This window comes from Olea europaea, unplaced genomic scaffold (assembly GCF_002742605.1).
Source record: "Olea europaea var. sylvestris unplaced genomic scaffold, O_europaea_v1 scaffold775, whole genome shotgun sequence".
In the NCBI taxonomy this organism is placed as follows: Eukaryota; Viridiplantae; Streptophyta; class Magnoliopsida; order Lamiales; family Oleaceae; genus Olea; species Olea europaea.
This window is the reverse complement of record NW_019266170.1, coordinates 46,138-61,759: the sequence shown is the minus strand read 5'-3', so window position 1 is coordinate 61,759 and position 15,622 is coordinate 46,138. Positions and strand designations below refer to the sequence as shown.

The 15,622-nt window shown below is 34.8% G+C and overlaps 1 protein-coding gene across 6 annotated transcripts; it reads right to left on the bottom strand.

Moving 5' to 3' along the window:
* Positions 1–2,379: 2,379 nt before the first annotated feature.
* LOC111391320 (protein HIRA) lies at positions 2,380–14,751 on the bottom strand. Of its 6 annotated transcripts, none has more exons than XM_023016517.1 (10): positions 14,185–14,750; positions 13,462–13,737; positions 13,084–13,335; positions 12,605–13,002; positions 11,483–12,470; positions 10,363–10,576; positions 9,976–10,216; positions 9,470–9,592; positions 3,360–3,477; positions 2,380–3,166 (listed from the first exon to the last, which is right to left on the bottom strand). In XM_023016517.1, exons 1-10 carry the CDS (start codon positions 14,290–14,292, stop codon positions 2,714–2,716), a joined length of 3,171 nt encoding a protein of 1,056 aa, XP_022872285.1. In that variant the 5' UTR covers positions 14,293–14,750; the 3' UTR covers positions 2,380–2,713. The 6 variants fall into 6 exon arrangements, with proteins under 6 accessions (XP_022872285.1, XP_022872287.1, XP_022872286.1 ...); XM_023016519.1 differs by having other exon boundaries at positions 2,380–3,163; positions 14,185–14,749; XM_023016518.1 differs by having other exon boundaries at positions 10,363–10,573; positions 14,185–14,749.
* Between the last annotated feature and the right edge of the window lie 871 nt (positions 14,752–15,622).

Here is a 15,622-nt window from a genome sequence, read left to right as displayed (position 1 = left end):
TGATACTTGTATATTAGGGTGTACACCCCTCTCATATAAGAGGGGGCCCACAGTGATTAAAAAATTCGTGAGCACCCTCTCATGTGAGGGGGCTGAGCGTACATGTAACATTTCTCCATTTGATTTTAATGATTCGTCTCCATCCTTTCACACGCCATCTCATATTGCGTCATGTAAATTGGGGTATTTTTTCATCGACTGACATGGAGGCATTAGCACTTCAAAAAGGCCTAACCTTTGCGAAGGAATATGACACACCCCGCCCCATGTAACACCACTAGATTCGGACGTGGCATGTGCCGATTATAGATACCAACTAAAAGTCGGACCCACCATCAAGGTTACTACAAATACAATACATCACTTTTTATACATCATTTTTCTAACAGAATTTCGACATTATCTCCACTGTAAACAGGACTATCCAACATGTGATCAATTTCACACAAATCCCAAACTATAGCACAACACAAATAAGATAAACCAAAATCTCAACATTTATCAAGAAATAAAATGAAATATACATATGGATACAAAATACATAGTGAGCTCCATAACTATCTACAAGTGATGCAAAATCACATCTAGACATGAACGTGCATTTTAAAACACTGACTACATATTTTATGAAGTGAGTCATACTAACAAACTATGTTGTGTGGCTGTAACTCCAAAATCAAGGCTCAACTCCAAAAGATGTTTAGATTCTCAACTGCTGCCTGATAAGGAAAAACGTGGAAAAGCATATGAGTTGATGACTCAGTGAGTGGAGAAGTTCGAAATAAATATACTTTTTCATTTATACATTTTTATTGAAAATCAAATTCATATCATTTGATAATGCACAAGCTATCATCATATAATTATAGCAAAAAAGTGAAATATTCACATAAGATCATAAAATATCATCTTAAAATCATGATATAACATCAGCTGATAACCATGCTATAATCTCATCATATCAAACGTGCTGAAAAATTCACAAAAAATGTACTATCTGACTGAAATATTTAATCCGCCTCTCGGGCTAAGAACTTTCGCCACGGGCCTTTGGCCCCCTCCGTGAACGAAAGCCAGTCTCGAATACCTCTCAAAATTAATTCTAGAACACGATCAAGGCTCCTCTGTGAACTATATGTACACAATCAAAACCAATGTCAAGTGAAAACCCTCTGTATATGATAGAACACGGCCAATGCCCTTCTGTGAACTAGAAGAAGTATATAATCATAGGTATTTTTTTTGCCAATCTCAATATTGCATGTCTCACATACCAAACAAATCTCAATATCACATGTCTTACATACCAAGTCACAATATGCGATAAATAATCTTTGATATTCCACATGTATCATAATAAAAGAAATTTCCATAATAACCTTGTAATTCGAACACATAATTGCATATAATTGCACATACTTTAACAATATACTTAATTTATAAACATTTTAAAAATATTTATATTTTACCACTCACTGAACTATGTACGTCAAAATCAACTCGATTGGTACGCTGTCCCGATATCCGTATCGCCGCCTAAAATATAATATAATTTTTAAATCAACAATTAACTAATTTAAGTAATTTCAATAATTAAATAGGCGATACCCAAACTTAATTATTTCACGTTTAGGTGATTTCTAAAGTCTCTTTAATTACTAAAACTAATTTTTCTTTCATTTTACTCAACTTTATAGTTTATTATACTCAACCCCTTCAATAAAATTGAATTTAATCTAACAATCTAACAACTATAAAATCAAACATAATTTTTCAATAAGTAACTTTTTACTTACCTTTCAAAATTAAGAAATTCAAGCCTAATAACATATAGCACTTAATCCTTAACACGTTGACTTTGCTTTTAATTAATTAAAATATTACAGAATATGAGCTGAAGGTTGAATCAAGGTGCCGCCCAACTTATCTACCATCCGATATCCATGGACACATTTTAATTCAATCTATCACAATGGAAGTCTGTTCTTAATTTAGAAAAGGAAAAAAAAAATGCCAGAATTCATTTTACAAAACCATCTTTATTATGTTTGAGCTATAATTTTTTATATAAACATTAGTTGCAGAGAAATGTAACCTAATGACACCAAATAAACAAAAACATGTACCAAAGTTTTTTTTTCCCGCCTGCATTGGCATAATTATTTCTAGTATAGCCTTCATATTAACACCAAGACATTCACTGTGTAATTGGATCAAAATATTTATGAAAGATTCATATTACTGATTTGACTAAATCTCCATGTTCCCGAATTAACATGAAATCACGAAAATTCAAAATCGAGCAATCTATCAAACAGTTGGAAGCAGATAATGAATAATATAACAAAAAGAAAATGAAGAAAATTATTTTACAACCTATTGGAGATGAAGAACCACTAAAGGGGCAATAAACTTTACATTTATCTCAAAGGGCAAAAACTAGTTCATATTGTACAACAAAAAAGTCACCCTACTTGGTTCAAGAAAACATGTAGTCTACAAACGCTTCCAATATGCGAAATACGCACCAAGAATATAGTTTGAACTCAACAGCTTGGACAGTACAAATTAACAAAATGGAAGCTTGAGTCCCAGGGATAAGAATACATCATGCGCAAGAGAACCCGAGGACAAAACTAAAATACTCTCTCCATAAAATGATCAGTAATATGTTAGTATATCTAATGCTCACTTACCTAACACAATTCTAAGATCAAGAATCCTTCTCTTTTGCTTCTGAATCTATCTGTTCAGAAGCAGGGGGATCCAAATTCATTTTCTCAGGCATCGGTAGCATGGATTCCACTTGATCTCTACCTTGCAAAATGCTTTCTATTTCACCCTTCACAGGTACAGTGGTGTCCGTTTGATTGGTTTTTTTCATGGTAGGATCACTTGGATCTATCGCTTGTTGGACAGAGTCCATTTGATTAGTTACTGTTGAATCAGAAATTCTGCTATCTATTGCAGGCAGGGCAGAATTCATTTCATCTGTTGCTGCCGCTGCTGTTGTATGTACGAGATTCTTCTGTTCTAAGTTTGTTTCCGTTATCTCATAATCAGAGAGGAGATCCATGAACTCATTGAGCAACCTCTGAACTTTTCTGTTTGATGCCATAGCTGGAAGAATATCTTCTCGAAGCAGCTTGCGCTTTTTCATTCCCTGCTAAGACACGAGTTACAGACGGTCAGCTATCAAATGATAAAAATTTATATAATAAAAAATTTAAAAAGGGGACAACAAAAACCATGATGCAGACATGACAACCCAACAAAAATTGGAAGAATTTACATCAACAGAAGCATATTTACTACATTAAACACCTACAAGAATTAAGAAGAGTACAAAATGGCCTTACAAGTACACAAGGGTCCCATGCTCCTGCATTCACATCAGATGATGGAGATTCAGTCATCCCAATTGGAGGTCCAAGAAAGCTCTCACAAACTTCGCGTAGACGGTACTCGTCAGCCTCCCTACATTTTGAAGAACATAAAAGGGTATCGTAATGCAAATAACAATAATAATATTAACTCATAGGAGAAAAACAACAGAAGAAGTATATCCAGTCGATTCTACAAAAAAATTGATTGCTTTAACATCATCGAAAGTTCTCCTGGTACATAGATGAACAGACAAAACCTAAATGGACAACCTTCTAATACAACGCATATTCAATCAAGAATACCAGAATAAGGCATCAAACATTCGTTGATTTGCATAAAATGCTGAAATTTGAAAGACCTTGACAGAATATCACATGAATTTTAATGCTTAGAGGCTATCCCCAGATGCCTTAATATATACAAATAAAAAATAAGCTCTACGCAAGAACTTTGAAAAAGTAAAAAAACAAAAAATACCAAAAAAACAAAAAACAAAACGTTAATTTTTTGATAATTTAATAAAAAGTCCATCAGACCCCATTAATGAAAGAATCTGCCAAAAATGACACAGCTGAAAGTTTTCGGTCAAAGTTAATTCTTGAAAAATTGGAGTCTTCCAATTGATCAGAAAAATGGGTAGTTGTCTACAATTGGGCTAAAATCTATTTTGGGCCTTAAGATGTTTCCCTAAAGCCATATCGTTCCACTCTTTGTATATTGGATCATCCTTCTCAAGGTACACAAAATTCGCTCTTAAATTTGGAGTACCTTTATCATCAAAACAATTGTTAATGTGAGAAGCATTAGGATTGATGTTCTCAATAATCTTTTAGACCAATCTTCGCAACCAACAACTTGTACTCGCCTACCAGGAAAATCTTTCGTCAATGTTGCCCAAACAAAATCATCAACCTTGTACTCCATAAGTTGACATTTATTTTCTACTGCTTGCACTTATAGAAAAGTTGTAATAACAATGAATTTGCTAGATTTGGCTGGAAAAAACCCTGGATTTTGGTACCGACATGAGTCTGTCTAGATAATGATGCCACATCTAACACAAGTTAGGGATTCTGATTATAGGCCATCTAGAAGGGGTTTTATTTATGCAAACCAAAAAGAACCCTAAGTTTTTTTTAGAATGACTAAAATAATAATCTATGTTCTCTATGTTATAATAAAAAAGTTCTTTTGACGACCTAAACAATAGAAGCCCCCAAAAAGTGAAAGGCCTAGAGGCTTTGCGCTGAGTTTTACTAAGATGCTTGGTTTTGCTCGAATAAGTGGATCTTTCATCCAAATCTCACTCTTTTAACCAAAAACTGGGTTTCAAATTTTTTCCCCCCCTTTTTAACCAAGGTTAGGCTAGAAGTTGTTTTCGTCTCCAGATGATACCTAAAAGCCATGCCCCACTCTTTGTAGGTTGCATATTTCACCTTAACACCTATATTAGATAGTTATCAAACTGCCTCAGAACGTTCTAAACCAAATTACATACCCCTTGAATAGGCAAAAAACCAAACCCATGGTACTTTCTCAAACAGAAATAACAATCACTCCTATCTCATCATTCATTTAATATTATAATGGTGCCTTACAAATGATAGTCGATGTACAATATATTTTTTAGGCTAAATGTACCAATCAATTTCCCTTGTTTACTATAAACTGACTGAAATAGGGTATCATGTGTACCTTTGAATCTATTCTCTCACAACTGCTGGTTTAATCATCTGATTATAATAAAATTGCAGCACTGCAAACATCCTGCTTTCCCCCTCAATTTGAGTTCAGTGTTTGTTCCTATTAACTTTTGACCGTTCAAGAGGGAAGCCATTGTCAATCAGTGAGAACCTTATATGACGACAGCCACTATCTCAGCTTTATCTTCAATCTTATTTTTCATGCTCACTTAGTTGTTAAAAATAATTAGAGCACAAGTGAAAGTTTAATTCAAACCACAATTTTAGCGACACAAATAATGATGAAACATTAGTACAGTGAACCAGTCCACACCTGCAGCCATGCAGTGATGACATGAGGAATGCAGAGCACACCAAGACAATATCCTAATTTTCTATCTCTATCCTAGTATATTATAAATTATATATAAGAAAACAAGAAATCAAGGCATCAATAGATGGAATGTCCACAATAAAAGTCTCTAACCAATCCCTTATATTCTTTCTAATATGCTTAGTTTATTTATAGTCGTCAATTTCAATCTCAATAAAACTTCAGCTTTTTATTTCATGCGTATGCACCTTTGCAAGTCAAAGATTCCGATATCTTCATTCTGAATGTTTCATATCATTCAATAATCACATAAATTTGTGCAGATAAAATATACACCGTGAATGTGAGATGTCAAAATTTGACTTCAGTCTGCATAACTGTTGACAGGAGGTTGTTAGCATGTTCTGGGCTTGACAAAAAAATATCAATATAGTTTTTATTTCTCCTAGTGCCTCTTGCTTCCCTTCCCCTACCTCTCTCGCTCCTTCACTTTGAATTGAAGGGCATAATAAACTACTGGGTTTTAATAAGACCTGTCTACAAATTGGATGAATCAGAACACAAGTTTAGAGGGCTTGTTCATGGCAGAAATGGAAGATCTCTCAAATATTCACCATCATTTGAAGGTATTGAATGACCACATCATCTAAAAGCTTAAGTTCATTGATGGGAGAAATTTAGTCATCATCTCTTCAATGCACCCCTGCTTGCAAATCAGATTCATTTTATCTTCAAAGAATACACCCTGATGATGCATCTAGGCAGCAGCAGGGAAATTCAGCATAGACACGCATTTCAGCTGGACCGAACTGCTTTCGGCAGAGGATGAAGGCAGCGAAATGTGACCAATGGAGTAAACAAGATTTCTGGAAGGTTTTGGAACCACCATTTTGGAAGCAAGAAAAATGTGCATCAACAGTGGCTGGTTTTGGGGAAGGCTCAAGGCAGTTTAAAGCAGTGGGTCATGATGGCAAAAAGCATCTGGCCATTGGATCAAATAAATCCTGGCCCTTCATTTGAATTGTCTAGATATAATTCTCTATAAATACCCTGGTATAGTTCACTGTAAACCATAGAGGTAAGTGAGGATAAACGCTTGTGGATTATAAAGATATCTGTTTGAGTTATAAAGGCAGATTCTCCTCATACTTTGTCTTTCTCGTGTTCTATATTCTCACCATGTGGCGTCAAGATTGCTAACAGCTGGTTTATGGCCTAAATTATTGACGGTATTATTATTATATGCACGCAAAGTTGAAAGCTTCCTACCCAGAATATTGTACGTTTAATATGAATTATGCAGCAACACTTAAACTCTTTATTTGATTGCATTTATATTGAATGATAACTTCATCAAAAAGCTTAAGATCGCTAGAGGAATTATTTATTCATGTTTTCCACAAAAGATTGTTTCTATGTAAATGTATATTTATAAAAACAATCATAATAAATGCACAAACACAAGCACATGGAAGGAAAATGACATACAATTTAAGTAGCATACAATGTTTAAAAAGGCGTGAGCCTTATTGTAAACCTAAAAAGGTAAAAATCAATAAAGTTCTTAACTATCTAAAGCATGCAAATAAACGAAAGGAAATTTTAAAGAAACTAAAGGGGTATTTGATTGCAAGCATGGAATTTACATAGAAATAAAATAAATTCTAGGCAATTTAATTGCCTAGAGCTTATTTACATGGAAATTATCAATTAAATGTGTTTAATTGATTTAATTTTCAACTTAGAAAACGTTATACTTGTCTATTTTTTATTAGTGGGTAAATGAGAGAGAAAGAGAGCGACTTACCTGAAAAATAAAACATACTCCTCCTAAAGAAAGTATTTCCCTTGTTTTCAAGAAAAATATGATCATGTGACCAAAAGTAAGAAAATGTATTCCATGAAAAAAATATCAATTAAACAGCACGAAAGTATGAATTTGGGTGAAAAATATTGACAATCAAACGCACCCTAATATTTTAGTCTATGGGGGCATTAGACTACTCCAATGTAGGTCTACAAAAAATGATTTTTTTTAAAAATTTTAGTGGGCAGTGGTTATTCTCAAAATGGACCCATCAAATTTTTTGCATTTTGTGGTCCACAAGCCTTGAATTGGGGTTGTAAGGCGTGTATTTCACAATTGAGGCATACGCCTCAAAAAACCACCTCTCCAAATAGTACCTTAAAGTGTTTATGCACACCTTACTATCAGGCGAGCCTTAAGACAAGATTCAACTAGATTTTTTTTTTTTTTTCAAATCATGAGAATAGGTATAAAAGAATATAAACACTTCACAATACATGCATGCGGGCAAGGCAATTTTCCAAAGAAATTCAACATGACACAACTAGAAAACATGAACTAAAGGTATATTTTATTTCATAATTTAGGCCTATTAAATATTTAGTAGTTCAATAAAGATAATATGAATTTAACTTTATGGTGATAAGAGGTCGCAATAATACTGAAGTTCCCAATATGTGTGTAGAAGATATATGGAAGTGCATTATTATGTCACAATTATGTGTAAAATAAATTTACATTTTAGTGATTTCTTCGCTAATACATATTGTGCCTCCCAAAATAGCACGAACACATACACACTGGACACAATATGGACATGCAGACACGATTTTTCAAAAAATTACTAACACAACACCACCGTCTCAAACACGTTGATTAAAATATTCAAATACCGTCAAATGGAAAGAGAGTTGGTTTTCCACTTTTCATCAACTTGGGTTTTAGATGCACCAAAAGCTGTCGAGACTGACTACCCTTGAATCCCAACACCAAACTCCGGGCACAACAATCTATGGCGTTTCGACAAATATCTACAACATTTACATCGGATGAAAGAACCTATTTGATTTTGAATATTAACGAGGCTAATGATTATTTTATTCTACAACATCCACATTCCATTTTTTTTTTTTTTTATATTATTTTGAAAGACAAAGCATATCAACAACCATCTACAGCTTTGGTGCCATTTCCAGAAGCCAAAAGACTAAAAAATGGACACGCTACCTAGAGTTTTTGATACATGGCAGTGACCTATCGGGGGTGGCTGGTGTCTGATATGTGTCGGACTATGATGCTCAGACTCAAGTATGGATATCGGGTACGAGCATATATCTAAGTGTCAGATCTTTCATTTTCTAAAATGTAAGCTCCGGGGACACAGCTAAAAAGAGTCTAAATTTCAGACACTGATACGTAGGTACGTCATTCAAACTTCAATTTTTTACTAACTCAAGATATTATTTTGAATGGACCAAAATCAATTGTTCACAAAAAATGAAATAGTATTGAATAATGAGTTAAGACGAATGAAATAAAATTTTGGAGTTCAGTTTTCAATTATGGAAAATTAATTACTAAATGTTATATAAAATAGAAAATGAGGGGCTAGATTGCAATTTGAATTTAGTGGAGCACTAAGTAACACTATATGGAACCCATTTTCATTTTATACAAACAAAATCCTAAATCACCAATACAGAGAAGGAAAAGAAAAGGGAAAGGGAAAAAAAAAAAAAGATGGGAAAATCTAGCGTCTTCACCTTTCTCCACCCTCTCAGAGGTGGTGTTAAGTTTATAGGTAATAGAAATGGAAAGATAAGGAAAAGAAAGAAGCAAAAAATGGCAAATTGTCCGATTGAAACTTAGAGGATCCGATATATATCCCATACCCGTATCCATGTCGTGTCATGTCTAACATGGGTACTTTGACCATTTTGAAGAGTCCGACCATCAGAGGTGTCAAACACCGACTTGCAGGTGCCAGAGCGTGTCCATGCTTCCTATAGTGCCTCCAAACTATATAAAATGTGTGTAAATTATTTCTCTCTAATTGATGTTTCGGAAACATTAGTGATACATGTCTCAGAAGTGTCCAAGAGCCATGTTATGAATTAGCGTCAGACACGAAAATCCATTTCTACAAGTTTCCGTGCATTGAAGTTTAAAATTGAAGCCCAGCACCAATGGAGCAAACCCATTAGATTTGCAAAGAGACAAAAATACGAGAAAAAACCAGTGCAAAGAAGAATAACACACCTTGTTAAAAAGCGTATATAGTATAGAAGACATTGGTGATATTCACTAGAAGACTTCAAAGCTATTGCAGATGCCAATTGAGCTTCCAAATGAGCACGTGTCTGCAGTCCATCATCAGTTACTCTGCACAAGCACAAATCCAGAGGTGTGTAAAAAATGAAGGCATCAAATAAAAATTCACTTAATATGGAAGAAATTTTATTTTTTTTGATAGGTAAAATAACTTAATATGGAAGAATTAACTGTACATATTATTAATTTTAAAGGACAGAATTAGGAAACCTTGCCAATCTCGTGATAAAATCATCCAAACACAAAGGAATAAGGTAAAAGCATATGATGTTCTTGAAAGATTGCTCATAAAACCAGCTCCAAGTATTTGATCTTACGTGAATTTCAGAAAAGGGAATTAATGTAAGGTAAGATTTCAAGGTTTCATTTTGCCACTAAAGTTGTATTTTTGAGAAATTGTTCTTAAAATTGCAGGATTCAGAATGCTTATAGACCTGTTCCATCCTGGTTTCCTGGCCAGAAATTTCCTAACATCAATCTGCAAGTCAGCCAGCTCACTACCATGAGCTGAACTGAAGTTCCAAGAGCTTGAGAAATTTGATGCAGTATAACAATCATCTGCAACTCTCAGCCAACACATGAGGCTCATATCAAAGAGGTAGGAATGGTGTGTGGCCAAGACCACAAGGGGAAAACCACATTTCGATAATTTTGCAGATATAACTTTGATTGTGCCTGGAGAACGAAAAAGAAAAGATATTCATTCATCGACCTCTGGGACAAATTTTTTGAAAGTAGAGATTAGCAATTGCACGACGTGTTAATTTTACATAAAATTGAAAAAGTCAAATACCCTTAAATTAACAGATATCACAGCTTACCAGAATCTTTAGAATTGGAATCTAAATTTGGAGTTATAAGTGAAGCCAACGAGTCATGAAGGAGACATTCCCTGTTAAAAAGATCCCATACATACAAGGACCCACTCCTTGTGACAAGCAACAACTTCCAAGATTCATCACAATCAATAAAAACTGCATCAGATCCCATCACCATGGTAGGTATAACACGTCTCCCGCACTTTGTGTATACCTTCTTACAGACAAACATTTGAAATCAAATCAAATAGAAGTATACTTGGCTGTAGGAAGTCTATAAACTGTAATTATCCAAAGTTTAGTGTTAAAACTACTAATTACAGATAAATCACTCTTAATGAAAATCAATTTAAATAACGTGGTTTAATTAGGAATTAATATAGTGGTACGTATATTTTATTTCCTTTTTCTCATTTCCGTCTATAGTTAGGTATATCTTGGGATTGTACCATTATATATAAGATTAAGTCTGTGAATAAAGAAATTGCATTCAGCCTAAATTATAGGTTCTGTGCAACTTAACAAGCACACTGACCAGGGGCAACTTTATCAAGTCGTCATCACAATGCCAAATTGCTAAAAAGTTGAGGTGAAAGTCAATAATTAATTTTTAACCGCACATTACATAAGATCCAGAATAAATATCCATTTTTCAACCAACCATTTTTATCTAAGTCAGCTGTTTAGCTCTCTCAAACAAACACTGAATGAGATATAATGCAGACACACAACAAATATGAAACAAAATGTGGTCAAACTAATAGCAACGCACAAATAGAATACCAGAATTACTAAGATTAAAGACGGTGAGCAGTGAATGATAAAAGGGCAAAGAAATTGTAAAAGAGACTATATCTAACCATATCTGGGCATAGATTTTACAAGTGAGAACGGTAAAAAGCCTCAGATTGCACTTCTTGACAGCAGGAGCAATAGCATGAAATTGAAAGGATGATTTTCAGATCGTTTAATAAATATGAATGATTAGTTATGGAAACTATGAACTCGAGAGTTCGAACAAGATAAAGACTTATCATTGGTTGGAACGTAAGAAACAGCATGCTTTTAGAAAATTTATTCATAAGCATTATAACTAGAAACTGCTGAAATGTATTAGACAAACCTGCAGGCATCCATCTTCACAGCCAACAACCCAAAAGTTGGAATTTCCAGCCAAAACAGTGACCTTTCCAGAAATCCTATCAGACCAAAGAGTTTGTGACCCTCTTGCACAAGTAAGTTCTGTTTCTCTCATTATGAAAGTACTTCCAGGCACTACAATGTCATTTACTGCATGTTCTCTCGGACGAGCTTCCAAGCAAACTGGAATTTTATCTCCCCCTTCTTTCTGATCAATTACGTTTATCGAAAGAGTACTACCAGAAGTAACATAGCCTGTCTGTTCAACATAAGCAATTCCTTCTTTACCAAGTGGTTCTGAAACCTTCTCAACGACAAGGCTATCAGTAACAGTCACTCTAGCTGTGGCATCAGATCGCTCCCTCAAATCAGCACTCCCACTTGCTGCTTTCCTGATGGATTCTTCTCTAGCACCACCATCAGTATGTATTACCTTATTATCAACCTTCATTTGATCTAAAGACTTCGCAGGAAATTCAGAGGCATCACATTGAGCATCAACAGAAATTCTTTCATGTTTGGCAGGCACTCCAACTGCTTCTGGTATTATCCTTTTTCGACCATCAGGTCGTCTATATTCTTTTTGCTTCACAGGACTTGACATCCGAGCAGACGAAGCCAATTTATTTGACCCATCACTAATAGATCCCTCAGTATTCTTCCCAACATTAGCATGAGCCTTCTTGATCTTTGTTGTGACCTCTAAATTAGTAGAAGCTTTCAGAGATGCCTGATTGACTGGGACCAACTTTTTGGTCGGTAATTGCTTTGCAGATGCTGCTTCAAGTAACAACTGCGCTGCACTTTCAGCCAAGTTTCCCTGCCGACCCCTTACATCACCATAACGATTTCTCTTTAATTCATCCAATTCAGCATCACTTAACTTATATCCGAGTTCATTTACATCAAAATAAAAAGTAGAAACTGTGCCATCCAAAGAACAAGCGAACAACGTATATCCGTCAGGGCTCCTGCATCCAGAAGACCAAGTTAATAAGTAAGAAAAATTTAATAAAGATAGGGAGGCCAGGAAGAAGCAAATCAAGAAATGCATCTTAAGTGCATTCAGGGGTGAAATACTACAGACTCTGAAGAGCAAGCTTACCAGGATAGATCCACAACACTTTGAGTAAAGAAATTCTTGGCCACAAAGAGAGGACGGGGACTTGCGGTTGTCCACACGGTTATGGTGCGGTCCTGACTTCCTATTCCAATAACATTATATGCCTGTAACTCTTTCCCTGCAATCTTTGAAGAACCATTGCTCCACCCAAGAGAGGCAGATTTTAAGTCCTGAGCATTGGAAGAATTCCTTCTAAACATAGAATGGTTAAACTTAGCAACAATAATAGGAGCGTTGTGTCCTAAGAAGTCAAAAGTGGCAGACCATTCCCCTCTCTCAAGAACAGGTGCAGAATGTCTTGGCTTTTGAAAACCATGAGTTGTGGTTATGAAATGACCACAAGGTGACCATCCAAGTCGCCTGAAGAAAGTGGATCCCAGCTGGAAATACATAAAGTGATCAACAGTGTTTAAGGAAACAACGAAAAACAATTGATAATTTAATGTAGTTTCTTAACATACAGATTTTGCCCAGTGACCATCAGTTCTATGAGCAAGGCTCCAGTCACTTGTTCGCCAAACAATGACAGTCTTATCGTCTGATTGACTTGCTATAAATGAACCAATGGGATCCCATGCCACACCTTTGACCAGACTGGAATGACCCCGAAGAACTGCTGTGCAAATGCCATTGTTCATGTCCCAAATATGAACTGTGTTATCCAAACTCCCGCTAGCCAATATTGAGTCATCCGGAGACCAATTAAGATCCACCTACTTTATGCAAGGAACAAAAACAACTGCTTGGTTACAGCAACCATGGTAGGATCAATGGGTTTTTTAATATGGTAAGCGAAAACATCATAAATTTATCTGATACTAATTAGAAAATGATATTACCACATCAGCAGTGTGACCTCTCAATGTCATTGAAACTTTCCAATTCTCAATATCCGGTGGCTCTCCGCTACCAAACTCGGTGGTTCCTGATCCAGGCTTCCTCTCATGAACAAGAATAACTTGGTCATCAGATCCTGAAGCAATATATCGACCATGCTTGGCCCACCTAACACAATTAACTGACCCAAAATGATCATGCAGAGTCGCCAGAAGTTTTGGTGTTGAATTATCAGCTTGTGATTCCCTGCCAACACATTTCATGTTCCAAATGCGAACCTGCGAGGTAAGTCAGAAAGTTTTTTGTTCTATAAGAAATGGGAATATAAATGAAACCAAATTACGATAAACACTGGATTTTGGTCTTCTACGTAAGCATCCGCGCATACAATGCAGTAAATATAAATTCATTAATATCTACAAAAACTCAATTAAGATATCTGCTGAGGGAACCTATTCCTGATGGTTGATGCTAAAAACCTATAGAAGTGACAGATAACTAAAACTACATCGCAGCAAATAAATTGGTTCAAGTACAGTTCAGGCATATCTAGAATTTTAAATGGAATTTAAGGTTCCTGAATCTGAGTTGCATATAAGGCACAATTTCATGATTTCCGCACAAAATCCTTTTAGCCTCTCGTAACCGAATGTTAAATGTTCGAATTTCCAGAACTGCAAAACAAAAAATTTAAGAGTTTTAAAAAGAAAGAAGGAAAAAGATACCTTGTGATCACCACCGCCAGTGGCAAACCTGAGGGCTCCAGGCTGTATATCGACCGAGAAAATCTGCGTCCCTCCATGCTTTACCCAAACAGGCTTCTCTGCTTTCATCTTTCACTTTAAAGCACAGAAGAATAATTTTTTCTTTTGGGAAAACAAAAAAGAGAGAGAAAATTAATTTATTTTCACTTAAAATTCACCTAAAGCCTCTCAAAGTTCATGCCTTCGGAAGCACAGAACCAAGAGAGCAAAACCCACGAAAATCACAATTCGGTTCACCCAAAAATTAAACATAAAGAAAACTAAAAAAAATCCGAAATTTCGAATAATTCAGTGAAAAAAAATAAAAAAATATATATATAAAACCAAGAGAGTCTTATTCGAAAAAGGTGTAATTTGGGTAGCTAATTTGGACAGAAAAAGGGGCAAAAGAACTGTAAGTAATTGGACTAAGAAAATTATAATCAAATAAATGAAAAATGAATTTTATTAGTGCGTTAGAAAAACCCTAGAAATACTATGTGCGGAATTTGTGTGTCAAGCAGTGGGGTTTTCATTTTTTCTTGTTTTTGTGTAAAGAAATAAATAGAGATTTGTTGCTTAAAATGAATTTTTTTTTTCTTTTTTTAACTGTGACTCAAATATAAGGCAAGTTTGAGACTGAAGAAAAGACCAAAATAAAGAATAGGATCGATTTAAACATTCCAGTGTACTGAACTATTAAGGAAAATTTTAAAGTTGATCCTCAATGTGTTAACATAGTAGCAAGTTGGTCCTTAGCTCTCGAAAGGTTGCAAGTTTTCTCAACTCGTGAATGGTATTAACTCGGTCCTCAACTTATCATACGTAGCAAGTTGGTCCTCAACTTACGAAATATAACAAGTTTCTCCTAAACCTTTCAAACTAGGTGAACAACCAGTCCTTAACGAATTTTCCCATCCAATGTTGTGTTAATATGAATTATCACGTGCGTTGTACGAATTTCGTATTTATCGTATTTTTATTAGTGTTTGAATTTTAGTTTTTTTGGAAAATTTTTGAAGCAATATCTAAAAATATTTTCATGATATAAGAAAATAATTACAAATTATTTTTACAATTGCATAGCAGTATGTTATTTAGAAAAAAAAGATACTTGTATATTTCATACTTGAATAAGAAATATACAAATTATTTTGCTTGTATTCTTTGATAGTGTTGATATGATTGAATTGAATGTGAAGATTATATTTTTAAATTTTATGTAATTCAATATTGTAAAATTGGAAAAAAAAAACTCTCCGCACAATGCGGAGAGAATTAAACCAAGTGCAGAGTAAAAATAAAAAATAAAAAAATGTGTGGAGAGAAAAAACCCTCTCCGCATAGTACGGAGAGAGTTGAACCATGTGTGGAGTAAAAAAAAAATTCTCCGCACAGTGCAGAGAGATGACAAACCAAC